Here is a 26,164-nt window from a genome sequence, read left to right as displayed (position 1 = left end):
CCCTCAGCACTGCTGCCTGTGTGCTTCCCAAACTTCAAACTAGCTCCATTTCCACCATGCAAGAGCAACTTCAGAGGCAATTTTGGGAGTCTATACAAAAAATAGAAAAGAAAGAGGCTCAGTTTTGAGTTCTCTGTATGTGCCACAAAACACCTGTGAGCAAACCACACATTGTTGTATGATTTTCAAGACCAAGGTGACAAATTCCTGACCATATTACTGGGGGTGTCAGAGAGGGAATTAAGCAATCATCCACAGTTACAGATTATCAGAGAATCCTGCTGTCAGCAGCAATCAAAGGCATCAAATACATCTGCAACAAACAGGAGCAGCAGAAGCAGAAAGATCAGTGACATCAATTGATTCCAAATAACCTACAGGAAAAGCAAATGCCATGGACAGGCAGAAAGAGATCTCTTTCCACACTTAACAGATACATAAACCTTAGAAACCCCAGGTGGCGTTCACACTGAGAAAAGCAAAAACACAGAGCTGGCAAGGATGCTGGTTAGTTAAGAGAAAAGAAACCTCTGCCACTTTCCACAAGGGTGCCCAAAAGCTCTAACATAATATTGAGATTTAAAAAAAAAAAAGAAGAACAGCAACAACAACAACATGCACAATATTATATATGGTGAAATGTACTAAGTCAGGGACAGCAATAATCAGAGGAATGGAGGCAAGAATTTGCTCTGAAGGCAAGTTTTACTATAATTGCCTGCTTCAGGACAACTGAGTCCTAAGCACTCCTTCAGCTTAATCTCCATAAAATAAGTATGGCCTGCTGAACACTCTGAATTTTGAATATAAAGGTCTTGACAAAAATTAAAATTTACAGTAATAGAATATATTTGCATATAGCATAAGTGGAAAAATCATGAGTAAATAGCAAATGAGTTCCTATGTGACCTGGTCTAACAAATCCATAAGTTATTCCTCCCCTCCCTCTATAAATCCTTGGTCAGCAGTGTTGCTGGACACATCAATAAAGCATTATACCATCCTAACCAGAGGATCAGTTCTACCCCAGCCAACCATCTGAATGCTTTTTTGGGGGGGAATGGCCCTTTTCCCCTACCCTCATATCCACACACCCCCTATTATAACACTATTAAGTACTTCTTTGTAGATGTTTCAACTTCATAGCTAAAGTTCCTGCAGCTCCGAGTAGAAAGCCTTCCCATACCTACACTTTCAGCCTTCTTAAAGGTATCAGTAATAAAACACAATCTGAGATACAGACATTCAGGATAAATTCTCCTTTGGAAAAGATGAAAAATTCCTTCTCTCCCCAGAGCCAAGCTGAAGGAGTCAGGAGCATTCATGTCTTTTTGCTATCAACTCAATTAAGCACGCCATAAGGATTGCTGGGTAAAATGTAGCATGTATTTGCATGCATGTAAAATGCAGACTCAAGGAGTCTTAAAATGCCCTTATAAATACAGCAGAAATAGACCAATAAAATATTTTGTAATGACTATTTATGTTTGTATAACAACTCATTATTTCAATTCTCCGCATCAGGGATTTCTTGTTTCTTTCCTCTACCCCTTAAATAAATCTAAATAAATTATTCATTTAAAAACAGGCTATGCATCTATAACAACAGAAACAAATTTCATTTAACATCCAGCTGTCAAAACCAGCCCTTCTGTCACTCTTTATTCAAGTCTGTTCTACATAATTCATGTCATCTTAATTATTTCCTTCTCTTTCTGGGTAGGATAACTCTTAAGGATGAGCCACTTACAGCACAGTCATTTCCTCTGGAGATGATATGACTGTGTGCCATGATCACTCACACAAAAAAAAAAAGTACACTGATATTTTAAGGTCTCCAGGTGGGGAATGATGTATATGCAGATGCTATCATGATGGGACCTCACCTGATCCGCATACTACAGCAATAAAAATAGCAGTATATATGCATAATACTGTGTTTTGACATAGACATACTGCACTATTAATAGCCTCCCTTTTTGCTCCTTTAACTCCTGTACAAACAGATGCTGACAGAATTCATGGGAAGCAGAGGAAAACAGAAGAAGAGAGGGCATTAGCTCAAACCAGACTGGTATCTTTTTTTCTTTTTTTTTAATTAAATCCCCAAAATTAAAAATTATTAAATCTCAGCCAAGGTCCTTCCTTTCTTCCACCACTCTGTGCCAATAGTCAATTACTAGAATTTACAAACAGACCTTTAATCACAAGTACGCTAAAATATGTCTAAAGGAGTACAGGCATCACTCTAGAAATATCCTATCCCATTTGCACATGCTAAATAATTAAATTGTTTTAAGCAGTCTAATCTATTAATGCCTGAGAGGCCTTAATTTTGGATACTAAATTTCAAGAAGCTACATTTGTCAATTCAATATAGTTAATAGCCATAAATCAACCTCCTCACTCTACATGACTAATGAATTTACTACATGACAGAGAAAGCCAATTCCTCGAATTAAAGTTTCACTATAAAATGTTCCTCACTCTCCCCACAGCCCAGCAGATTCCTTCTTCTGTCCTTTCTGTGGCCTCCTGAAAGCTGTAGCAAGGGACTTGCAAAAGCGATAGCCTGAATCCTGCTAACATTTGCTTGCAAAGATGATCACCATGATTCAGGAAATGTTCTCAGTTGAACTGGCTACTAAATCTCAACAGGGTTTTGCATTACCCCAGACCCTCCAGAATAAGGTTCTTCATGCTCCAAAACACTGTTAGAAACATCATTGATCACACTCAGGCTCCAAACAAATCTGGATTTGCTTCCTGTGCACGGAGTCCTGTAGTTTTCACCCTGCTCTGCTGCTCACATTGCTTTGCACACCATCTCAAGTTACTCAGAGCCTCAGCAAAGCATGATCACGTAACTCAAAGCTGAGCTGAAATGGCAGCAAAAGTCTCCACACTCAGGGTTGTTGCCATCTCAGAGCATAGCTCAAGGCCAGGAATACAAACATGAATTGATCTGCTAGCGCTGGCAGAGCCACATGCACAGACCAGCAAAAGTTAGGGGACTCACCTCATTAGGAGCTGGGAAGATTGGAGGGGCTGAACACAGTCACAGAAGAAAAGCACTGTAAAATATTAACTTAATTCCACACCGGCTGACTGTGCAACATCAAAGAAATCCCAGCTATATGACGCTCCTCAGCAAAATACAGATTGTCTCTTCAGTGCCAAAAGAGAGCAAGCACAGAGCTTGTCACCTACCCACCTGTTTCCCCATATCATGCTGGTGGGTAGGAAGACTGAAAATAGGAACTTCCCTCCCTGGGGGTGCTATCCCCATGGAAGCCACTTGCTGGTGCAGCCACACAAAGGCTGTTTGGAACACAGCAGATCCTGAGCACCTCCAAATCAGGGCACTCCGACTTCACTCTAGGGCAGTACAGGACCTAAACTTCCACACAGCCTAATAAGAGTCCCTGTAACCACATTAAAAAAAAAAAGACATAAGGATTACTTAGAAATAAGCAACAACAGCACACTTTTCACAGAGAAAACACAGTGATCACCTGGGAGCAAAAGGATGCTGAGAAGCTCCCAGGAAAAAAGAAAAAGTCCAGCAGAAAGTAGAAAGTATTAAAGCAAGAGTTACAGCTATCTCTGATGCCTAATAATGAGATGATAATAAGATGATAATCAAATGAAAAGCTTGGGTAAGAAGGAAAAATTTAAGCAGCTGGAAGTCAAAACCTAAATTCTTGGGCATGTTACGAAGTCAGCTCCCTTGGACCCCATTTGCCTACTATGGTCTTACACACAGTGGGCAAAAGTGAGATATACAGTCACAGTGTGAGTTCATTGATTAGCAGTCATAAAAGTTTGGAGGTGCCAAGCTGAAAGTCACGACACCTGTGTGGGATATTAAAACAGCAATTTTTCAGCATTATATGTGGTATAGAAGCATGGGCTTAACAGATATCCAGGGCAGTGCCACTTTAGTGCTTTCTCTGCAGTTTTGAAGAAACCCAAATGACCAACATCTGTATCATAGTACAATTTGGATTTGCTAGTCTGCTGTAATACCTTTGGGGTCTTCTGGATGTTGCTACTGGTATCAGCTCTGAAGAGACGGTGTTGCTTCTGCTTCCTTCTTGATATTAAATCAGCTCTTTGTGTATGTGCAAGGCAAGAATTGTGCCATTTTCTCTTTTAAAAAGGCTGTCATTTGCTATTTTTCTGTGCACATGTTGCTGTACTTTCTCATATGTACATCCCCCTCTACATATATGCAGTCACTCTAGATGTATATACAAACATGCCAAATGTTGCACACTAAAGAAATGCATATATTTAAAACATCATACTCTATCGTGTCTATTTTGCCAATAGCCATCTGGGAGAGGGAAGGAAGCATAGAAGAAATACTTCATGTAACCAAACTAGATTTTGTACACTTCTCCAGAAAGAAAAATGTTCTGGCTACTCTTTCTTTTGCAAGTTAACCATTACTGTAATAGCTTTACCCAGATAAAGACAACCAAGCTATGCCATACGGCAGCCAACTTCAGCATGCCACCACCTTGCTTTTCAGTGTATTTTTAAATGCCACAGAAGACAGGACAGGCACGTTTTTATCACCCTTACAAAAGACATATCCCTGCAAATCTCAGTGTCTCAGGTTTTTTTTATTTTCCTGTGTGGTCAACATATTTTTGTACAATTTTGTTCTAGTTAAGCCCTCCCATGGACCACCAACAACTGATGATGGCTCCTCTCACAGCACAGGGATTTCAAAATTACCCAGTGTTTACTTCAGGGCCTCATACTCATAGCTGAGCCCTTCAGCCATTCCTGTAGCCAACGCTAAGCACAACTTTAAATTAGCACCACAGGCACTGCAGCTTTGTTTCTCTTCTTGCTGAGCAACACTGGCCTGTGACCAATCTATCCTATAGATTTCCTCCTTCCTGTAAGACTCCTAATAAAATTTGTGATATTCAAAAAGTGATATGCTCTTGATTTCACATTCCTCTTTCACAGCTGCATTATTCCTGCTGAAACAGTGGAATGAAATTATGCATGGAAACTCTGCTGAGAATTTTCCTCTTCACGGAAGAAGAAAAAATGCTCAACATGCTCAGAATTCAAATCAGAACCAGAAGGGCCCCGATTCCATATACATGTTATCAATATGGTACACATTTGGAAATCACACAGTATCTGCCAAACTTGAGGGTGTCCCCCTAGGAGGAAGGGGATTAATATATAACCTTGGGTTAAAAGAGGTTACACAATCAGGATTTCCCATACCAACACTAAGGAAATTAAATTCATGGTGGAGATACTCTGCTGCTGAAATGCATGGAAACACTGGAAGAAACTAACATGATTAAAAAACATGAATTAATTATTTTATGCAGAAGAGCCCCAAAACACAGATTTGGCAGGTATACTCCTCAAACTCACTTATTTATTCATTCATTTTAGTGGCCCTGCTGTACTTTGTGAATTATTCTCCATAATTCAAGCAGACATGTAAGAGAGTTCCCACATATTTTAATACACATTCTGCAGTCTCAAAAATAAAAAAAATTGAACTATGTATCCATTTCTATGGGTGCATATCTGTGTACATCTCCAAAGATGACAGCTGAAAAAGGGAATATTGGGTTTTAATCTCTTAATTATGCTTTTTTCCCCCTCCCCTCTGAGTGCATTAATTTGGCAGTAAAGGTTCCTGCTCTCAGCAAAGGCTGAGACAACAAAGCCTCTCGGAGCCCTGATTTTTGGCACCACCTCACTCCTACTTTATGCTTGAGGCTACTTCCCCTCTGACTGATTCTTAATTTGAATAAGCTTTCACTGAAGACTGTATCAGAACTGCAGCAAGTTAATCTTATTAAACCATACGAGTTTAAAAACTCATAGCTTGATGTCAGGCAGGCTGTTTCCAAATTGGTATACTTAAGATCCAAATTAGATCATGAGCAAAATATTAAAAGGCACTAGAGCCATTTAAGAGTGAACTTCCACTTTGAAAAGAAATTTCTGGACATTGAGACCTCAGGACTTGTGCCAGTTCAGTGGGAGTCAGGCTCCTGGCTGCAATGGGTGCTTTTAAGTGCTTTTAAACCTTTAAAATTTAAGCTATGGAGAAAGGAATAAAGGAATTTATTTCATCTCTTGTCAGTACTAGCACAAATACATGGGTCATTCTGAAGGATACTTTATGTATAGGAAGTTGCTACTCCAAACCAAAGTTTCCTGACAAAAACCATCTTTGGGTTTGGGGCACACTGTGTCAGCTGGCATTGAATCTGTTAGCTGATGCAACAAAGTGTGTTTTAAGCACTAACCAACAAAACCACCATCCACTTTCTCTCCATTTTATAAAATACTTATGGTTTTTAAATAATTGTCAAGTGTTTACCACTTCAGTTTTCCTTCAGCCACCTCTGGGTACACAAGATTTCCCCCCCACAATCGATAGACATGGCAGAAGTAGTGATTACGATACAATCCATGCTTGGCTCACCAACCCATGTGGTTTGCAGCAAAGCAGGTGGTGGGTGAGTCGCCCTTAGGTCCCCTTGACTTCCAGGAATATGGTGAGATGAATCGCTGGGTGTTCTTACCACCTGGATGCCATCCAGGCCACAAAAATGAGGAGAGACCTCTCTCTCTCTCTGTGGAGATTTCCTGGAAGGTTTCTACCTCCATGCCGACTTCAGACAGCTCTTGTCACATGCACAGCTACACAGGCCCCAAAGTGTTCTCTGGACTGCAGCCCACCACAACAGGCATTACCCTGCACTGTTTAGTGCCTGGCTTTAACTCTTTCCATCTAGCTACAAGTGCAGCCAATCAAACAAAATTGATTTTCCAGAGCTCTGACTAATCCACTGCGTTGAAGGTGACCTATATTCTTTGTGTGTGTATCATTAACAGGTTTGGGGTTTTTTAAGGTATCTTGGATATTAGATGCCTGTCTTCAGCTGTCAGCAACTTTGCCAGTAATTCAAAAGGGCATCAAGCTGCACTTCTGATACTGGGAGGTTTGGTTTTTTTTTAAAGATGTCTTTTTTGCTCCCTGAAACATCAATGGTGACAGTTACTCATCTGCATTTGTACATGAAATTTTCCATGACTCATGGGAAAATCTCTTGAGATACCAACTTGAGCACACTTCCAGTCCACCAACATCTGTGACAAGGTTATAATGCTCCAATATTTTTGACTGAGACCCTGGACACCTGCAACAAGTACTAAACTTTTTCCAGAACTAACCTTGCTCCCTCCAAACCTAATGGACGCTTTTCTGTTTTACTCCACAGATTTACTAGTACCAAGGACCTGACTTTACTTTCCATGAGTACTATCTGGGCACCACTGTAATCACTGCAGTGGAACAATCTGTTCCAAGCAACCAAGAGAGCCAGTAATTTATCAGGAGCAGCGCAGGTATTTTGGGGAAGGACACAATTGTATTTGTGTGGGTGTAATACTCTTGAGTCAAATGGGACATTCTGTGCAATTCAAAGCCAGTTGGGGAAAGTAAGAGCAGAAGCAGGCTTTACAGAGAGAAATGACCTCAAACTCTCAAATTTATGACAAACAAATTTTTTTTTCTTCCTCTTCTGTCCTTTTGGGTTTGCTTAAAAACAAAGGCTATTCAGGGAAAACAACAAGAACCTTCACACATTTGTAACAAAAATCCATACCAGCTCCCATAAGAAGAAATATTTGAAAGAACATCACCTTCTCCCTTGGAAAACAGAAAAGTTAGAAGCCATATGACAAATGAATACAAGCTAAGGAACAGAAATGGCAAAGGTAGCTTGGATGCCTCTGTCTCCACAGTGAGGAAGGATGGCAATGAAATTAAGACCTAACATTAATTTTTGGCACAGTAAGATATTATCCTGCTGGACTTAAGAGCTCCTAGAAGTCATCATGACCAGGGACTAAATGAGACTCAGAAAGGATTTGACCATTTATACAGGCAGCAGAAATACAGAACAATTACAATTATGGCTGAAAATCTAGAAAAAATTATTAAAAATCTTGGGCATTGGGGTGAAAGGCCATCTCTAACTACAAGGGATCAAAAACAAAAAAAGCATGGGAGCGGCAGAGAGAGTTCCTGCCCACTATGGGATGCCACATCCTACCCTGAGAGAGGCAGGACTCGGCACAGGGGCAAACCGGTGACTGTGTGGCAAAACTCTATCCCCATTCTAGTATCTTTCCTTCTGGCTAGCTTGAAATCCTTCCTCCTTTTCCTGCATTAGTTTTATAGTTCTCTGTTGTTGTCTTGCCCCATAACTCAGTCTTCCATTTCTCACAGTGTCTCTGTGATAAAGTTTTTTCCTTCTTTGTCACCAGCCCTACTCTGGGTAAAAGCATGTAATATACAGCCTGCTACCAACTGCAGCTCTCGGTAACAGACTGAATGCTGAGGCCGTAATTCAGTCTGGAGACTCCACTACTGCCCATAAACCACTCCCTGTCTCCCAGTTTACGATGTCAGCAGGACTCAAGCTGAATTAAGGCTTCTACTCTATATAACTGACACCAATGTATTATCTTATACATAATGCATAGAAGATGGCTCTAATCAAATTCCATACCCTGCCCTTTCTTTACATCACAAATGTGGCCTGGCATTTCTTATGCACTCTGCTTACTGATACATAAAATCCTTCTCCTGAATTACAATGGGCATCAAAACCTGTTCTTGGGTCACCGCTTCCAGTAACTGTCATTCCTTCCCCCTTCTTCCCAAAGAGGTTGAGATAAACTTCAGTTTATCCCACTAACAAAACTCAAATTTAAGGACCACATTGAACTGATCACCCAGGAACATTGCCTGCGTCAGTCCATATTTTCAATGCTGGCAAGCAAATGGTTTGTGTCTAATGGACATCTTTGGCCTGTTTGCATTTGGTATCAGCAGTGATCACACAAAATGCAAAGCCACGCTGTGGATGCCAAATTGCAAGCGTGCAAAGGTGATGTGTCTGCAAAGCCTCTGCAGGGAGCGCTTCCAGCCCTGCAGAGAGGCACAGAAATCCCAGGCATGCACACACAGAGTGTGGTAGAAGCCAGTGCTGGTTTTACATGTCTTGGAACAGAATATGGAGTTCAAGCTCCAAAGATTCCACAAACGATGCAGCCAAAAATGTGCTGAATGAAAGCTTTGAAATGTCCTACAGAATAGACAATCCCCTGTGTATAAACCCAATTTCGACCTCAGGCACAGACTAACTGAGCTCTTTTGTACATGAAGAAAGACAGAAGCAAAAGAAAGCGATACAGATGCATCACTTCAAAGCCATCTCACCTCACAGCCCTTCAGACATTTTACCTAACCATAAAACCAACCAGAGAAGGAGCGTGCACATATCTTTCTAATCAAAAGAAATTTTTGCTTTGTTACCTTAAGCTAGTGTAAGTCCACTTGGCCTGAACAAACTTTATAGACTATCTTGCAATGCTTTGCATAGATTTAAGCCTTGTGGCAAGAAGACCAAGCATCTGACGGCCAATTCCTGCCACAGCCTTGTATGACTGCCACATTCAGGTGGATGGAAGATGCAGGAAGACTGAACAAAAGCATCTTCGATGCTGATCACTTCAGCAATTTAGGTAATGGGCAGGAGGTGCCATGGGGAGCACGCAGATGCCTGGCTTTAAACTCTGCTCTTTGGGCACCTGAGATAATGACTGCATGGTACAAAACCTGTTTCAGCAAAACCAGAGAACACCACCAAAGAGCCTAAAGCTGCATCTTCCCTGAGCACCTTTCTTGTGGTTCCAGGACACTGCTGCCAGCAACACATCCGTCCTTGCTCAACCCTTTCTCCCATGTTACAAATGAGCTGCTGCTCTCAACAAGCCTCAAACGTTCAGAAGAAAAACAGATGACAGGAGCATGTTTCACATAGGTCTTCTCCCACTGGCAAAAACTACGTGTGAAAGGCTGCCAAGGGCAAGCCAGTCGCTTCCCTCTGACAGGCTAGAGGTGGCCACTTTCACACTAGTAAAATAATGGATGCAGTAATAAACCTGGATTTTTCCTGCATGGTTTTCAGCATGTCATGTATTCAGAGGTTCTGAGGCCACTTTAAAATATGATTTACCCAAGAGATTATCCTATGTCTTCTCTTTGTCAGTTAAGGCCAGGGTGGGGTGGGGAACTGGAAAGAAACAAAACAAAATACCTGGAAAACTGAAATGGTCTTAAAAAACAGCAAAGATTAATTCATCCAGCTTCCTCCAGCATGCCCACATCAAGGAGGCCTTTCTCTTTGGCCACAGGGGCTGCTGGTTGCACTTTGCTTTCTCAGCTCGAGTCGGGATTTTCCCAAATGGCAATGCACTGGAGTCACATGCTAACAGCAACCAAACCCCAACAGCCACGGCACAATACAACCATCTAATTATTTATTTATTTTAAGTGTGGTATTTTATAGCTGGCCACAGCTACCAATTGGTACCCAGGGAGGCCTAAAGCACTATTTTTGATCCACAGAGTCTTCCACGGGTTTGGAACCTAATTACCTTCCGAAGCTACTGCCTCCTCCTCATCTGTTACCATGGCAGCTGCAATCAGCTGAGATGTTTGGGCTGGCAAACCCTGATTTGCTAGGGTACCAGGGCAATTCCAAGGGGCTGTCATTTTAAGAATTTACTTCGACAGCATTTTCAGGAAAGGAAGAGGTAGGATAAATTAAGACTGTGTAGGCTGGGAAGTAGCAACAAATTTTAGAGTGATTCAACAGCCCCGTGCACAAAACCGCAATAGGACCTAGTGGTGGTGTTTGGTTATTTTTGACTTTTTTCTGTCTTAGTAATATAGCATATGTGCCCTTGTCCCAGGGTCAAGGTTCAGGTGAGATTAACAGAATTCCCTTCATTTAAAAATCTTTCCACATGGTGAGAAAATAGATTGTTTAACCAAGTGGTGAGGCTTGTTTTCTAACCTTTAAAATCAGAATCCAGGGAACATGAGCTTCAGTATTCCCCGTCGATTTCTACTGGTTACAAAAACTGTTTAACTGAAACATTAGTATTTTTCCATATTGATGCTTTTCACGTGGAGATCTCAAAGCGCCAGACTTCTGCTTCCCAGAAAGCCTAGCTTCCCATTGCAGCATCTCAGTCCTTCAGAAATGTACTTCTCATGCCATCTGTGTGGTAACAAATTTAGAAAAATGAGTAGTATCTTGGCAGGCTTTGCAAAATGTGCTCAGGATGCAGAGGAGGGTGGTGGGGTTCCTACCAAATAGGGCATTCAGTATCTGACTCAGAGGTGATGACAGCATCTAAGCAGGGGGCTGTTTTCTAAGAAATACACCATTAATTTTGTAGAGCCTGACACAACTGTGCTGCAGTTCAGCTGAAGCAGTCCCCTTCAGTCCTGCTGATGGCCTTGTCATTACAGAACCTCCAGGTCTGCAGCTCTCCTTGTCCTCTGCACCTTCCCACATGCACTGCAACAAGCTATTTAATATAAAAGACTCTACAAGAACATCCCAAAACTAGTATGCTCAAAACCAGTGGCCATTTTATGAATGATTAACGTGAATTATCCTATCTGTAAAATACAGGTAATCCTGCCTCTTTATTTCCCAATGCAAGTGCAGATCACTGACATTTGAAAAGTGTCTTGAAAATCACAGGAGCTGATAACATCAATAACAGCACACCATGAGATGCAATATTATTACAATAATAATGGCACTCATTTCAGACTCCTGCATTTTTCAGGTCATCAACCAAAAACATTAGCAAAACACAGCCCTTCAGAAGATGAAAAATCTTTGCAGTGTAATGCAAGCTGCTTCATTCAATTTATTTATTCTCCCCTATGCTGTGCAAAGTGCCTGCTACCATCCTTCCAACTACCAAGAGAGTTCTGAGTGCCCCTTCTCACATAAAAGGATTAGGCCCTCTGATGAAACTAAAGGGAAATCTGGGAGCAGCTGACCACAGCCTTACATTCCTGCAGTCTTGCGCTTTTTCTAATTTTTTTTTTTTTAAGTCTTGACCTGCAAGCTTCATCAATGATGTCAACACTGAAACCACAGGGACAAGCCATGCAGATCAGATTCAAACCTAAAGGAAATTAGCTCAGCTAAGCTACTGCAGGCCCAGCAGGACATCTAGTACCTCCCAGCTGTGCCTCCCTTCAGGGGAGAAGAGAGGAGATAGCTGAGCAGCTTTCAGCAGCCCTCATCCCCAAGCCAGAAGTGGTAAGAGCAGCATACAAGAGCTCTGCATGGCTCTGCTCTAGCAAAAGGCAAATGCTGCCTACTTTGCAAACTGAGCTCTCCGAGTTGTTGAGAGGGATCAGTTCCCCAGCAAGAGCCGTCCGCATCTTCTAGGGCGGAAAGAATTTTGCTTTGATCTTGAGAACAACTGCTGAGACCTGTGAACACTTCTCTCCTGTCTCTTCTGCTCTGCCTGCTGGTTTTGTCATTTTGCCTCATTATTCCATCCCTCCTTTCCTTCCTCCAGATTAAGAGTAGCAGACAATGGTTGGGGTAGACGAGGATCCGAAAAGCAAAAGGAAAGCCTTGCTCTTGCCTTTAGGGCAAAAATTACAATTGTTCTGTGTATGTGTACCTACATGTCAGGTACTTCCTACTAGTCCTACCTGGACTTCCCTCTCCTCCCCACCCTTTTTAACATGTGAGGTTAAAGCCTACGGAACAGAATGTTCTGAACTACAAAGTTAAATACGAAGGTGGTAGTGACAGCACAAAGTTCTGTGAACACACATGCAAAAACCTGATCCACTCCTCTTCTTCCTTCCCTCGCTTTCAACCCAGGATGCTTCCTTGGTGGGAAGCATCCACAGGAAATTCAAGAGAGCACACCAAAAGTTATTTTTTTTCCTTTTTCTTTAGGGTGTTTTTAATATACTAAACTGTGTTAACACTATAAAAACAAAGACAACTCTTACGGGAATAGGAGGCTGCTTTTCCCTATTGTTCGCAGAGAACTCTGGCTGTTGGAATGGATGATATGTTAATTTTGTGGCACAGTCGCTCAAGGGAGGACATAGCAAAGTCTCCCATGGTACGGTGCACACAGTTTACAATGGGCATGGTTAGAATTTAATTACATGTTACAGCCCTTGAAAAGATGCTTCTCCAAAGCAAACATGCTACGAAATACATTTTTTTCTAATCACGACAGGAAAAACTTCAGTTCATAAAGCACACTGTCTGAGCTGTTACGGGCAGCAGCTGCTTGGATGTTTGAAGGAGGGGCTGGCAAAATAAAAAAAAAAATAAAGGCCTCAGAGATTTAACATCCTATAAAATAGCTCCCTACAAGCTGTTTAAATGTCCTTTACTTCAACAATACTCTCAAGATTGTAGAGAGTTTCAGGGCAATACTTTCAGCAAGAGCTCCTTGTGTTCCCTCTGCTTAGGGGGCTCCACAAACACACCGTAAGATTTATGCCTTTCCCTTTCAAAATAACTTCACATAGTCGTCTGCAAAAATTAATTTATATAAGCATACAGAAGAAAGGAACATGTTAGCTCAGGCTGTTGGGTTTTTGGGTTTTTTTTTTGGTGGGGGTGGGCTGGGGGACCAATCACTAATACCTACTATGAATCTGCTCACTCACAGCCTCAGCTCACATAGTAGCACCACCTCTGTCTCACACACACTTTCCTTCCCATCTTTCCCGCTCTCCCCTTCCCACAACCACGCCGGAATGCGTCCGAGTCGGCTGAGCAGTGTTGCTGATTAAAATCTGCCAGTAGTTACACAACTTATTATAGAGCCTACAAGGGGACTGTGTATTTATGAATACAATAATTAATCAATGCATAATAAGCACACACTGCACATACCACTTTTCTTTCCATACACAGACAGCTTCAATTACCATGCAGGTTACACTGTCATGACAATCTTCTAGTTCCCAGTAGCTGCTCCCCCACCCTGCAGCGTTAGCAAAGACAAGCTCACGGTGTTAGAGCCTGCATTAATCTGCAAACCCACCCAAATACTGCTAAATTGATTAATTTTGCAGGTAGAGGCTTTCAGAAGAACATGCCATAGTTAGTGCCACAACTACTAGGCTGTCACAATTTTCCTTTTAAACTACTTTTTTCAGAGGCTGAGCTATAAAGCGTACTTGGAGCTGTGAGCTGACAGACTGGCTTGCATCTTAAGAACATATTTCATTTTAATGGCTTTATTTTTAAATTGTTTCAACTCTTTGAATTAATGGAGATTTTAAAAAAGAAATTAGACTGACAAAAATGCAAAGTAGAATATTATTCCCTTTTTTACCTTTCTTTTAACATCAGACTATATTTATTTTCAAGAAACTCAGTAGTACCCAATAACAGGACTGCACGCCTTTTCCCCCCTTCAGTGTCCATCCTTTTCAGCACCACTTTCTGCCCAAATGAAAAAACAGAGGTACTTTGCCCCAGAGATGAGCTTCCCTGCTAACTCCATTTGAGCCTACACTGATGATACCTGGAGGTGAGTAATCACCCAAAGTTTCCCATGCAGTCCCATGGTCACAGAAGATGATTATGTGCCCTCCTTGACCCAAGGGCCAATGTTATTGCAGACTTGCTTCACGTAGGGATGGACTAGAAGGTTGCAGAGCTCTGCATTTGGCTCTGGAGCTGCTGCCTGGAGGACTATTACATATATATATAAAACTATTAAAACTTTGTGCTCTCTAACAGCCCACAAAGGGGATGACATGGTTTTATTCTGCCAATATGCAGAGGATTAAGGGTTTCTGCTTGAAGCCACTACCAACCTGAACAGGAGAATTACAGTAATTCCACTAAAACCACACCAAATCCAAGGGACTGGCTATTGGCACGTTGTTACCCTTCCCACTTCTCCTGAAAATGTAGCTGGCATAACCCTATAAACAAGACTTCAACCAGCTACGTGAGGGGGTCCAGCTTAAAGAATTGTCTTAGAGGAGCCATATGCAGCAATTGGGACATTTTTCACAAGACCTCTCAACATTTTGAGACCTAAATACTCAACATGGAGCAGTTCTAAAGGGAAGTCAAAAAAAGCAGTTAGCCTGTGAAACACAGATGAAACTCATGTTGCTCACACCAGTCTATTTTAGCACAAAGCACTTCACAGCAAACGACAGCAAGATACTCCATTAAAACCCTGCACTGCTTTAAGCCATAAGGTCACTGTTAGGACCCAAATACTGTTGTCATGACATCAATTAGCAACACTTTGCCTATGCCAGTGCCATTATTAATACCTTGAAATACTAATCTCTATTACTAATTAACAGTCAAATGCACTAAATAATTATTCATGTATTAGGAATGTATTACTGAATTCAATTACACATCAAGAGCTGTGACTTATGCATCCTTCCCACAACACCACTTGTACCAGAAAATATCCTTAAGAATTCAGCAACATTTAAAAGGCTTTTCATAACCAAGATACCTCTGGGTTAGAATAAACTGTTAGGCCCTGGCTCTGCAAGCCCGACAGGAGTCTGTCTACATGTATAACTGTATCTCAGCTACCATTTCCAAATGCAGCAGCCACGCTTCACAGCTACAGTTATTATACAGAAATTTAGCAATTCATCAATGAGAATACCAACGCTCAACTGGAAATTCAGATCCTCCCTAAAACTAAGCCTGGCAACACAAGGAAGGGTGCAGACACTTCTTTGTGTTTTGAAAACTGTAAATGTTATTCTGAACACAAAATATTAATTGTTCGGAGATTACTGGCCTTCTGTTTGAACACAGCACAAAAAGGAGTAAATACGCATTTTGAGAAAGATTTCACTTCTACATTCATTAAGAGCCTTGATATTTAGGAAATTCAGAAGGAAAATTGGGATGCAGTGAAAATCAAGATGACTGATGAGCAGTACTTAGAGGAAACGTTATTTGCATTGCATGATGCTAAACCAACTCGGTTAAACCCAGAGTTTAGCAATGATAGCTGTAATTCTGTGCACATACATCCAGACTAAGTACCTGCATTTTCTCATGCAAACACACACACAAACTGGTGTGTACGCTCCGGATTAAAAAACCAACAGTCAGCAAACAAAGAATATTAAATACTATACCTTTGAGTCATAATCTTATAGGCATCTGGCAGATAACAGCGGATATTCTCCATCTGAGCAGGATCAGAGTCACAGATCTTATCATCGGTCCTGCCATAGTTGGCACTTTCGATCATGATAACATCTGTTCCCGGGCAGCGCAGCTCGATGGGGTAACTCTCGCAGGACAGCTCCCTTCGGACCACAGCCATGGGCACTGGGGCACGGCTGAAAGCTGCAAGGATTAACACAGAAACACAGTCAACACTGACTTTCCACGCTGAGGCTAAAATTAAAAGCGGAATGACGTTAAGCAGCAGGTTTTACCCATATGCTGTGCTGAGATAGTTTCGGTACCATTGAGATAAGGTCTGTAGAAACGGGGTCCGGTCGCTGGCTTGCTGGCTGCCCAGAGAAATCACTTCTCCACTCAGTGACCTCATTTTCTCATCTCAGAAACAAGCTCAAGATCCCTTTTATATAGGGCTTTAGAAATCCCTTACTGAAACAGGTAAATAGCAACTATGGCACTGTTATTAGTTCTACTTACCAGGGGCAAAACTAGTTGGCTTTGATACATAAAATTACAGTCCTGTGTTGTACTTGAACAGGCAAGGGAAATTTTATGACAACAAGCAATCCAAGCACTAGGATCCCACCTGCTCAGCAAGATTGCACCTGTCCTACAGCAGATGTAATAACATCTGTATTGCTCCTGGTCCTTTTCTTAGCCCTTAGAAAATGTGACCCTAATGGCTTTTGCTGTAGCCTGCAGCATGCCAGCGGATGGCCTGCAGGTTCTGGCAACCGTCCCAAAGTTTGGGCCCTGCAGTGATACTTTCCATGGAAAGGCCAATTTATGGGACACCAGATGACTTAAGTTCAGTCTTAGCTTTGAGTTGGATCTGCCTAGATGGTCAAATAGCTGGCAAATACTTGTGAAATTAAAGAGCTCTCAGAAATCTTACCTGTTTTAAAAGAAATCCAGGCTACAGTTTGCAAAAGAAAAAAAAGAAACACACTTTGAGATGCCTTGAAAACACAGCCCTACAATATTAGTAAACAATGTCACTTGACAACAAGCAATTGTATTTCCCATCTTTACAGCTTCTTTGATCCAAAGATCTTAAACAGCTTGATGAACATGAATATATTAATCCCCAAACATCCATATGAAGTAGCTACACATTGTCTTTCTCAACTCAGCTGCAGAAGGGTTTTGCAGCTTCCAGAAGATCTCATGGGAAATCCATGGTGATGCTGGGAACCAAATACTTGTTTCCCAGCCTAGCACACCAGTCACAAGCTGAAATAAAAGCCAGCTCCTTTCCCGCTTTATTCCACGAGAATGAAAACTCACCCGCACCAAAAAGGTTTCCAGATACAGGCATGATGTGCCCTCCCAGCTAAATTTGTACACTTCCAACCACAAAACTCAATGCACAACCCAAGCCTGTCTCTGTGTGACGGTGATAGAGGTTTAACCCGCCAGTAGATCCGTGGCCCATCTGACACCAGGCATCTTTCAACAACTCCCCTTCCTCCTGGCCCCATTATAAAAACACCAAAATACCCTCTCCCTGAACCAAAAATCCCATCCAATGTTCTGCTCGTTTGTTCTGTAAAACTTCCCCGTGGTACATGCACACCAAGTTGGCTTATGGAAAATAAGAATATATTGATGTTTCTCGGAAAACCCTTTTAACTGTATCAAGGCTGCTCTGTCTGTCAGGCAGCAATCCAACACATTGACTTCCATGAAGCTTTCTATTATTGTCAGTTGTCTCATTTGTGTATCACTGGACAGATTCTCAGATTCCCATTTCTGTAAATCTGCAGGGATTACTTTAATATCAGACCCTCACTGATGTGCCAGAGTTCTGGACTAATTGCCAAACTCCCAAGACAGACATGTACTTATTCTTGAATAATAGCTTGCACAATTAGCACAGCTTTAGGGTTTAGATCACTTGAGATGTCCTCCTTCCCTGAGATGGGAGAAATGTTTTTGCCCTGGGCTCGTATTGCACCATATATTTGTGTAATGCATTAAATTCTCACTGCCACCAACTTCTGTTACAGGAGGAGGAAAATGAGGAGGACAAGCATGAACCTCTAAGATGCACTGCCTCATTCTTACCCTTGGCTTGATGCCACTGGTCAACAAGGCGAATGGAGGAAGGATGGGACAATGTTAGAGACGGCATTTGATAGAAGAGAGAAGCCAGCCAGAAAGGCAGAGTCAGCAGAGCCTGGCAATTTTAGCCTGCCCTACAAACAGCTTCAAGGGGTACTAAGTTTGCTCACAGGGATCTGTCCACAGAAGCCTGCAGAAGGCCCTGCTCTGTGAAACACCGGACTTTACGGCAGAAGGCCAGTGCTGACCAAAAAACTTCTGATGCCAGGATTCTGATTTTGGAAAAGAGCTGTGGTGAGCTCTCCTCTCAAGCCTGTTCTGTGCTAAACCTGAGCAGATTGGTGACATGGGAGGCAGAAGGTTTCTAGCAGCTTTTGGCAGAATGCTGAGGCCAAGGGCCCTCCCTCCTCCTGCCATGTGCTTAGATGACTCCTGCTAACTGCCAAAAAAATGACAAAATGAGGTTTACAAGCAATATTAGCTGTTTGGAGCTATGGTTTGGCCCAGTCCTTGGGCAATCTGGATCTTTTTCTCTGGAAGGTTAATGTAGGCTATACAAAGGGCAAAGTGAGTTGCTAATACTACTTCACTTTTTACAGTTCCCTCTACAGAATACAAAACTTCTGACCTGCATGATTCAGAAAGTATCTTTTTGCTCTTAATTCCTTTTTTCTTTTTTTCCAGTAACTATTCTATATCAAAGAAAGACTTCAAACACGTGAGGGCTGAGGAGAACCCTGCTTAAAATCACAAAAATTAAATGCCTGAGAATTCACTCATACAAACCTGGTGTATTTGTCAAACAGCAATACTGTACAAAAGCAGCTAACAATAACTCTCGTGTTATGCTGGAAATAAGACATTAAGAATTGCTAACAGCAAGTTACAAAACCATTAAAGATAATTCCCTACCTCTAGTGAGAACACATTTCTACTGTCATGAGTGTGTCTCCTGTACATGAGACTTTACAGCATTGATCTACTAAAATTGCATGAATATCAGTTCCAAGGATGCCCCCAAAACACCCCAAACCCAAGCTGAACACCCCTTCCCCAAAATAACAGCTCATGTTTTACTCTCCAGGAAATAATCTCTGGACAGATGCAAACATTTCTAGATTTGGCTTTAAACTTCCTGGAATTCACTATATTGCCTTTCACTTGCTGTAAGGAGGACAGCTTTCACTTACAGACACCTCCGTGTGGTATCATGGAGTCAACATTTACATTTATTTTCTGGATAAAAAGCATAAAAAATTTAACACCCTGGAAAAACTAGAAGCAGCTGAATACTGTAATACAGCATGATCTCCTATCATGCTTTCTCCTAAAGCAATAAGCACATGTTTTCCATCCTGCCATTGTCCACCAAATCACTCGCTCTGCATGGCGTTTTTTTTCTACTCCAGTATCTGCAGTAAATACTCAGTAGGGAGATTAGAGCCTGGCTGTTTATCTCCTTGTAAACACATTTTTTGTTGTTGTGTCCCTATATGATAATCTTACTTAATCATTTTTACTGGCTTTCCTGTAAGGAGCAAAGATGTTTTGCTTTTTGCTGTGAAACAAGATACATCAAAGCCCATCTGTGAAATACACAGCACGACTGTATTAATTCATTAATACACTTCTCTCTTTGAGCAGCTCCCTATCTTCGCAGTCTCTCATTGAGCTCCTTATTTAATCTCCTAAGTAAGTGACCTAATTGTTGGCTTGAAGTCAAGAGGAGCTGATGGCTGCTCACTACTTTGAAAAACAGGTGTCTTTTTCCAGGATTCTATGTGCAGACAGCCATCTAAATACAGAACTTTAAAAGAGTGTTTTTCAAATTCTTTAACGTTTAAATGTGTGCCAGCTCGAGTTTTTTAAGTGCAGCCATTTGGTGGAAAATAATCCTTCTGAGCTTCTGCAGGGCAAAGTGAGAGCAGAGGGTGAAAAGGCAACAGATAATGACAGGATTTTATCTGGGCGATTTAGAACTCCTTTGTCTCTGCTAATTTCAGGAGCTGGAAAATTAAGTAAGTCATCAAAATCTTGTGCTTTTTCTCCCCCTCGCTTTTGACCTCAGAACATAATTGCCTCTTGTCATGCCTGCAGGGCATGGGCTTGTAGTTATCACTGTGTGCTTAATCAAATGCCGAAATAGCCTTTAAATTATGTGTCTCCTTGGCTGCTAGAGACTTGTTGAGCTCGGTTACATTTAGAGGCATGATGGTAGTAGATGTACTTTCAAAAGAAAAGTGCGGGTTGATGCTTTCAATCAGGTTTTATATGCAATTTTCCCAGCAAAATCATGTTCTGGCTCAGAATTTTCAGAGTGAAATTTCAGTGCATATTTAAGGGCTGTGAAACAAAAGCTGGAATTGTAGAGATAATTATTTTCACAAGCTCTGTATACGATTTGGTCTGCCCAGCTAAATATCTGACTTACTGTTCCCGAGTGCAAACAGAGCATGCTGGAGGAAGAGGTTTCCTAGTAATTTGCAGGAATGCTTCTGTGTTTGTAATTTTGCAATACTTAATACTCCCACAGTTCACCTTGGCTCTGTGGGGAAAAAAAAACATAAAGTAATGATAATAAAAAAAAGCCTCTTCCCCTTATTCTCAAGCCTACTCGGGTGTGCGTAGGAGTGGAAATCCCTTTCAGTCAATGAGTCAATGGCCTATGTAGGACTCACTCCATGACAAGAAGCACATTCTGAAGTGAATCAGGGCCCTACTTTTCCCTATTAGGATATAAAGTCTCCGTAGTGCATTTGTTTGCAGCGTGCAGACATTGCTCAGTATTTCTTCTCTGTCTCTTTTCCCTAATCCAAATTTTGCCTGGCCTCTGATCTCAGGAGCAAAAGCCTGAGTTAAAGATGGTGACAACATTTCTCAAGCATCCAATGCTCCTATTTCCCAGTATTTTCATTGCTTACAAATATTGATAAAGTTCTGACAAGCTTAAAAAAGCTTGGTTGGTCCAAAGTTCTCTGAAATCTTATGATTAATATACAAATATGGAAATACCATTCTCTCTTCCCCACCTTCTCTACAGATGCTGACAATAAAAAAAAAAAAAGATAGCAAACAAGTCTGGCTTTTCTTATGGTGGAAAAGCCTTTCTTCTACTCCCAGCCTGCAGTGGGGTTAAAGGTGCATCCTACAGACGATGGCTGGTGCCAAGACATTGCAGCAAATGCTTACAACATACATATCCAGCTCCCCAGGGGAAGAAATGAAGACTGAAGGCAGCCAGTGTGGCTGAAGAGCTGAAGCCATCAGCAGAGCAAGGTTGGACAGTGCTGGTCCCCACTCCCAACTCTCCCCTCTGTGCCTCAGCAGATTGTTGTCTCATCTATCAAAATGGAAAACTTATCTCATCTCCCCCGTTAAGCACTCCAAAATCTGCTACAGAAAGGAAGAAGAGAATTAGATGCATTCTCAGAAAGTGAAAAATGTGGCTTCAGCTTTGGTTTCCCCACATGAATCAAATACCCACATCCTCCTGGACTATCTTGAGCTTTCTTATTTAATAGAATATATCACAACCAATTAGCAACTTTCCTTTGGTCACCTTCGCCAGCCCTAGTGATCTCCCTTACCCAGCAAACAGACCTCACAAACTGAAAGAGCATCTTTTTACATGGTGGGATGGAGTGTACAAAAAAAGAAGAGAAACAGAAGGCTGGGCAACACCCCAGCCATAGCAACCAAAGAAAAGCTAAAAAAACCAGAAAACCCTCATACCCTTCCCTGTGCAATTTATGTGGAGGTTGAGGTCAAATATCTTATGGTTCCATAAATTGCTTACTCTGTCTCCATTATAACACTCAAGGGGCACCTGCTAGGGATTTGCTCCCAGCTTCTGTGAGTGAAAATAGAATAGATGTTCATCTGTAAGTTTATATCTGATGCTCTCCCCCACAATTAAAAGGATACACAGAAGACTGTAGCAAACATAGAGAGGATTTTCTGTAGGGACTGCCAAAATTCACACACAGTCAGTGAATTTTCCAAGGTAACACATTTATGGATACAAACAGGAGCACAAAAAAACCCAAAACCTATCCAAGTCCTAAACTGCACACCTCTGAAGCAAGCCTCTGTCTCCATGTGTAAGCCTCATGGAAAGCACCTTCTATTTCCATAGCAGATCTCCTTCTACAATTCTAGGCAGCCTAGAGGTCAGATCTCAACACAGTGATGGACAAACAATTGGCCCTTTCCACCACCCTCTGGATGCCCAAAAAGGGACAGCAGCCAGAGGACTGAGCAGCAGACAGCTGCATCCTGGGCTACTCCTACTATTCACTCCTCTTATCACTGATACTCCTGATAAATATCCTTATTCTCTCCCCTCACATTACCAAACCCTTACTTAAAGTATGGAGAGGCTTTTCTCATTAGTAAGAAGCATTAGGTTCTTTTAGACTCTCTCAGTATCTTTCTAGAGAAGAGAAAAGAAACTCACAGACAATGGGAAAGTGTACTGGTGGAAGATCACCAGAAGGAGGCAACAACAGTGAAGTGGATGCATTTGCACCTAGGGACGAGAGTTCACAAGGGAAACTGGTCATTGCAAGGCCCTGTGAGAGAAGAAAATGAAGTGATAAAAGAACAAAACTACAGAATCAAGATGGTAGCTCTGAATGGAGGAGTTTGACAGGAGGAGGTGACTGAGGCACTGTGTGAAGACAGACTGAGCCAGGGAGACCCAAATCAGGCCTGAGGGAGGAAGCAGTGCAACAGCAGTACTTGACTTCCCCTCTGATTCTCCATTCCCGTCTTCTGGGACCCATGGGCTGCTGCCTCATTAGTGAGTGATGGGAAAGTCTGAGAACTGCAACAAATTTTCCTTTCAACAAGGCTTCATCTTCACCAATTTCCCCTTTCTGGAGAGGTGAATACCTCTGAAGCTAATCTCTACACCAGAGCAAGGCATCACCACGGGTCACTATCCTCCAAGCTGCTAAAGAGGCAGTGGTTTGGGGTAAATCCACCTGCCAAGGAGCGTGTTATTGAAAGGAAAAGGGATCCTGCTTTTTCCCTAAGACAAAGCCTCCTATCTCCAGCCATGGCTCAGCTGCTGGACGTGCATCCAGTTCTGTGCTTGCTGGACCCCTTCAGGAGGCATGTCAACTCAATAATTCACCAAAAAACTAAACCAGCGGGAGGAGAAGGGAAGGGGGAGATTTCTGCTGGGCTGATAGAGTTGAATCAGCTCAGAAAAGGTTAGCTCAGGTCACAGGAAGAAAGCAGAAGATTTTTAGAAGGAAGGGAGACTGAATTTAGAGTGCTCTTCAAAAATACATGACAACCTATCTTCAAATCAGAGGTCAGAAGCACAGTCCCAGCCTGAGCTTAATGTCACTTTAGTGAATTTAATTAAAGCAGAAGCAACAAGTTGAGGACAACAGACAAATAAAATGTGGCCTCCAAGGGGATGTTGAATGCAAGTACATTAATATTCAGGCTCCATCACAGGAAAAAAACTATTCCCAAGTATCTTCTCCTTTGCAGTGGATCATCTAATTTGTAATGAAAGGCACACGTAAGATACTTGGATACAAATGTTCTTTAAATTTACAGGCTTCCTTCATGTGAATTACCTTTCAAGTATAGGAAAGCAGTGCACAGACAAGTAAAGTGTCTGAGGTTAAAGCCCTGCACTACAGTGCCTAAGTTCTATAACCAACCCTTATGATAAACTTGCCCTGCAGCCTAACAGTGACGTTATTAAAATATCTGGCTTTTATATCCTGGTCCATAACATTGAGACATTTGTATTCTCAATAAGGAAGCATTAGGTTCTGAGCCACAGGGACCAGTCCTTCTTACAAATCCATACACCACAAACTTCACTGGGGTGTTTAGTAAGGAAAAACATGTCACTTATTTCTTACCCAGCTCAAAGTTACTGTTGCTGCAATCAGCACTTAACTGTCTCCTAAAAAAAAACCCAAACACCTCAAAATCAGAGAAGCTTTGACTTTGACATTGCTGAACAACTTTGATATCTCAAATTTAATGCAGCACAAATTAATGTGGTGAAGCAAGTAGGACTTGAGTAGTAACAGAATTTGCCCCATTTAAAATTACTCCACTGTAGGTTTTAATTGTAGCCATTAGTAAGGTTAATTTTTTAAACTCATATAAAAACTTTTATAAACCACCATAGCAGATGTAATCATGAAGGCAGTTAGATAAATGAGCACCAAGGGTTTAGCCTAAGAACATTAAGTAAAAAGGATCTGTTCATAATTTTCAGATTTCATATTAAATCGTAAGTCCATTTAAAATTAGAGGTTTTGTTTCCATTTAAAATGCTAGCTTAAATTCCTACCCTTTCTAAAATAATGCAAAGCTGTAATAGCTTTCCTGTTACCAGCAGAGCTTTTTTAGGTTTGCCATTAGAATGGGATTCAGTAGGATTTAGTGGTAGCCCAGATGGATATTTCCCAAGTGCTCTTCTACATCTTGTATCACTGTGAACTGGGAGGTGGCAGCCCTGGGCTACAGGAAGCAGGATGAGGATATCCTGGAGGAAGCCAAGACACAAATGCATCCTCAAAAGTCAGAGATGGTCTGCCATGGAAGATGAAACACAGCCCAAATTTTACTTCTATCTCACCATAGGAGAACAAAATCAGTGGGGGAAATCCCAAACATAAAACCACACCAAACTAACTAACTGACCCCAAAAAACAAAAAAGTCAGGAAGAGACCCAGTGAACTCAGCAGGTTCAGAAATACTTTTAAGGCTGTTGAAAATTAGACAGGTTGGATGCATTTAGAGCTTTGCTGAAGAGCTGCAAATAATAGATTCCTACAAATAATACCTTCTCAAAGTTAAAGTTTAATTTTGATTTACAGTTCCCTGAAAAGCCTCTGAAGGGGAACATTAAAGCTCTTGTAGAAATATCTGCATTATTACAGAAATGATGAACAGCAGAGTGAAGATTACTTTGTGCTGTTTACAGACTTGTTTATCAGAGCAATAAATCTATTTTTAAGTTTGTACTGCCTCAAAAGGAGAACTATGTGAAATCTGGAGAACTGTCCAGAGAAAAAGACAGGCAGGCAAAAAAGAATTTCTACTGAAGTATTAGAGCCTGTCACTCAAATATATGTAGAAAAGTCTGGGGCCCCAAATATTTACCATTTAAACCGACTGCTTTACATCAAAGGCCAAAAATTACAACTTTAGTGTTCATTTTACAAGAAGTTACCCAAACCTCAAAGACTAGCCATCTCAAGGAAGTAATATGGCCAAATCATAGATCATTAAATAACTGATTTTTCTTTGTGTTTTAGCCATCACAGCTCCTTTGAGTCTCTGCCATGAACAACAATAGGGAATTTGTTCTTTCTACTAGCCATAACTGTGAAAGTTATAAAGAAGTCTGAGACTACTTTAAGATCTCGACTTCTCAGGATTGCATTCCATTATATTTTTTAGATATATGCACAAACTTCTAGAGAGGCATGACACAGGCAAAATGGCAAGCATAGTTTTCTACGTGGCAAGATGACATTTGGGGTCCCCTACTAAACACACATTAAAGGTCACTGATTTTTAGAAACCTGGGGGTGCTTCTTAGCAAGACCTGTGAGTAATCTACAAAGAACCTGGTCCCCAGCTGCTGGATGAGGTTTTCCATAGCATGCCAGATATGAGCTTCATCCTAGCAACACAGGCATGAGATCCAACATCCTTTTATGCTGATACACTAAAGAGAATTACAAGCAGGCTGTGCCAAGCCATTCTTTCCAGTCCTCCAAATCATGATTCCCCAAATTCTGTGACGTTACTCCCCCTCCTCCTTTGACCTCAAAATATCAAGGATTTCACCTCAAAGTTACTAGCAGCTTCAAAGAGCTTTGCAGAAGCATATGCATTTATCTAAGCAGTGGCCAAATTTATTTACTTCCCCTCAATCTTAAAAATAAAAAACAGCAGAAGAATTAAATTTGGGGAATGAACTGAAACATGCACACTT

General features: G+C 41.5%; 1 protein-coding gene across 26 annotated transcripts in view; it reads right to left on the bottom strand.

Moving 5' to 3' along the window:
• ADGRL3 (adhesion G protein-coupled receptor L3) overlaps nt 1–26,164 on the bottom strand; it is a 404,123-nt gene that overhangs the window by 247,232 nt on the left and 130,727 nt on the right. For 25 of the 26 annotated variants that reach the window (XM_010411924.4, XM_010411928.4, XM_010411908.4 and 22 more), the window contains 2 exons: nt 17,011–17,031; nt 16,064–16,277 (listed from right to left, as the gene is read on the bottom strand). In XM_010411924.4, coding sequence (XP_010410226.2) covers nt 16,064–16,277; nt 17,011–17,031 — 235 coding nt within the window. The remainder of the gene's footprint in view (nt 1–16,063; nt 16,278–17,010; nt 17,032–26,164) is intronic. The other variant, XM_010411914.4, reaches the window with a different exon arrangement.

Source organism: Corvus cornix, chromosome 4 (assembly GCF_000738735.6).
Source record: "Corvus cornix cornix isolate S_Up_H32 chromosome 4, ASM73873v5, whole genome shotgun sequence".
Lineage (NCBI taxonomy): Eukaryota > Metazoa > Chordata > Aves > Passeriformes > Corvidae > Corvus > Corvus cornix.
Note: the sequence above shows the minus strand (reverse complement) of the source record. Positions and strands in the feature narration are given on the sequence as shown.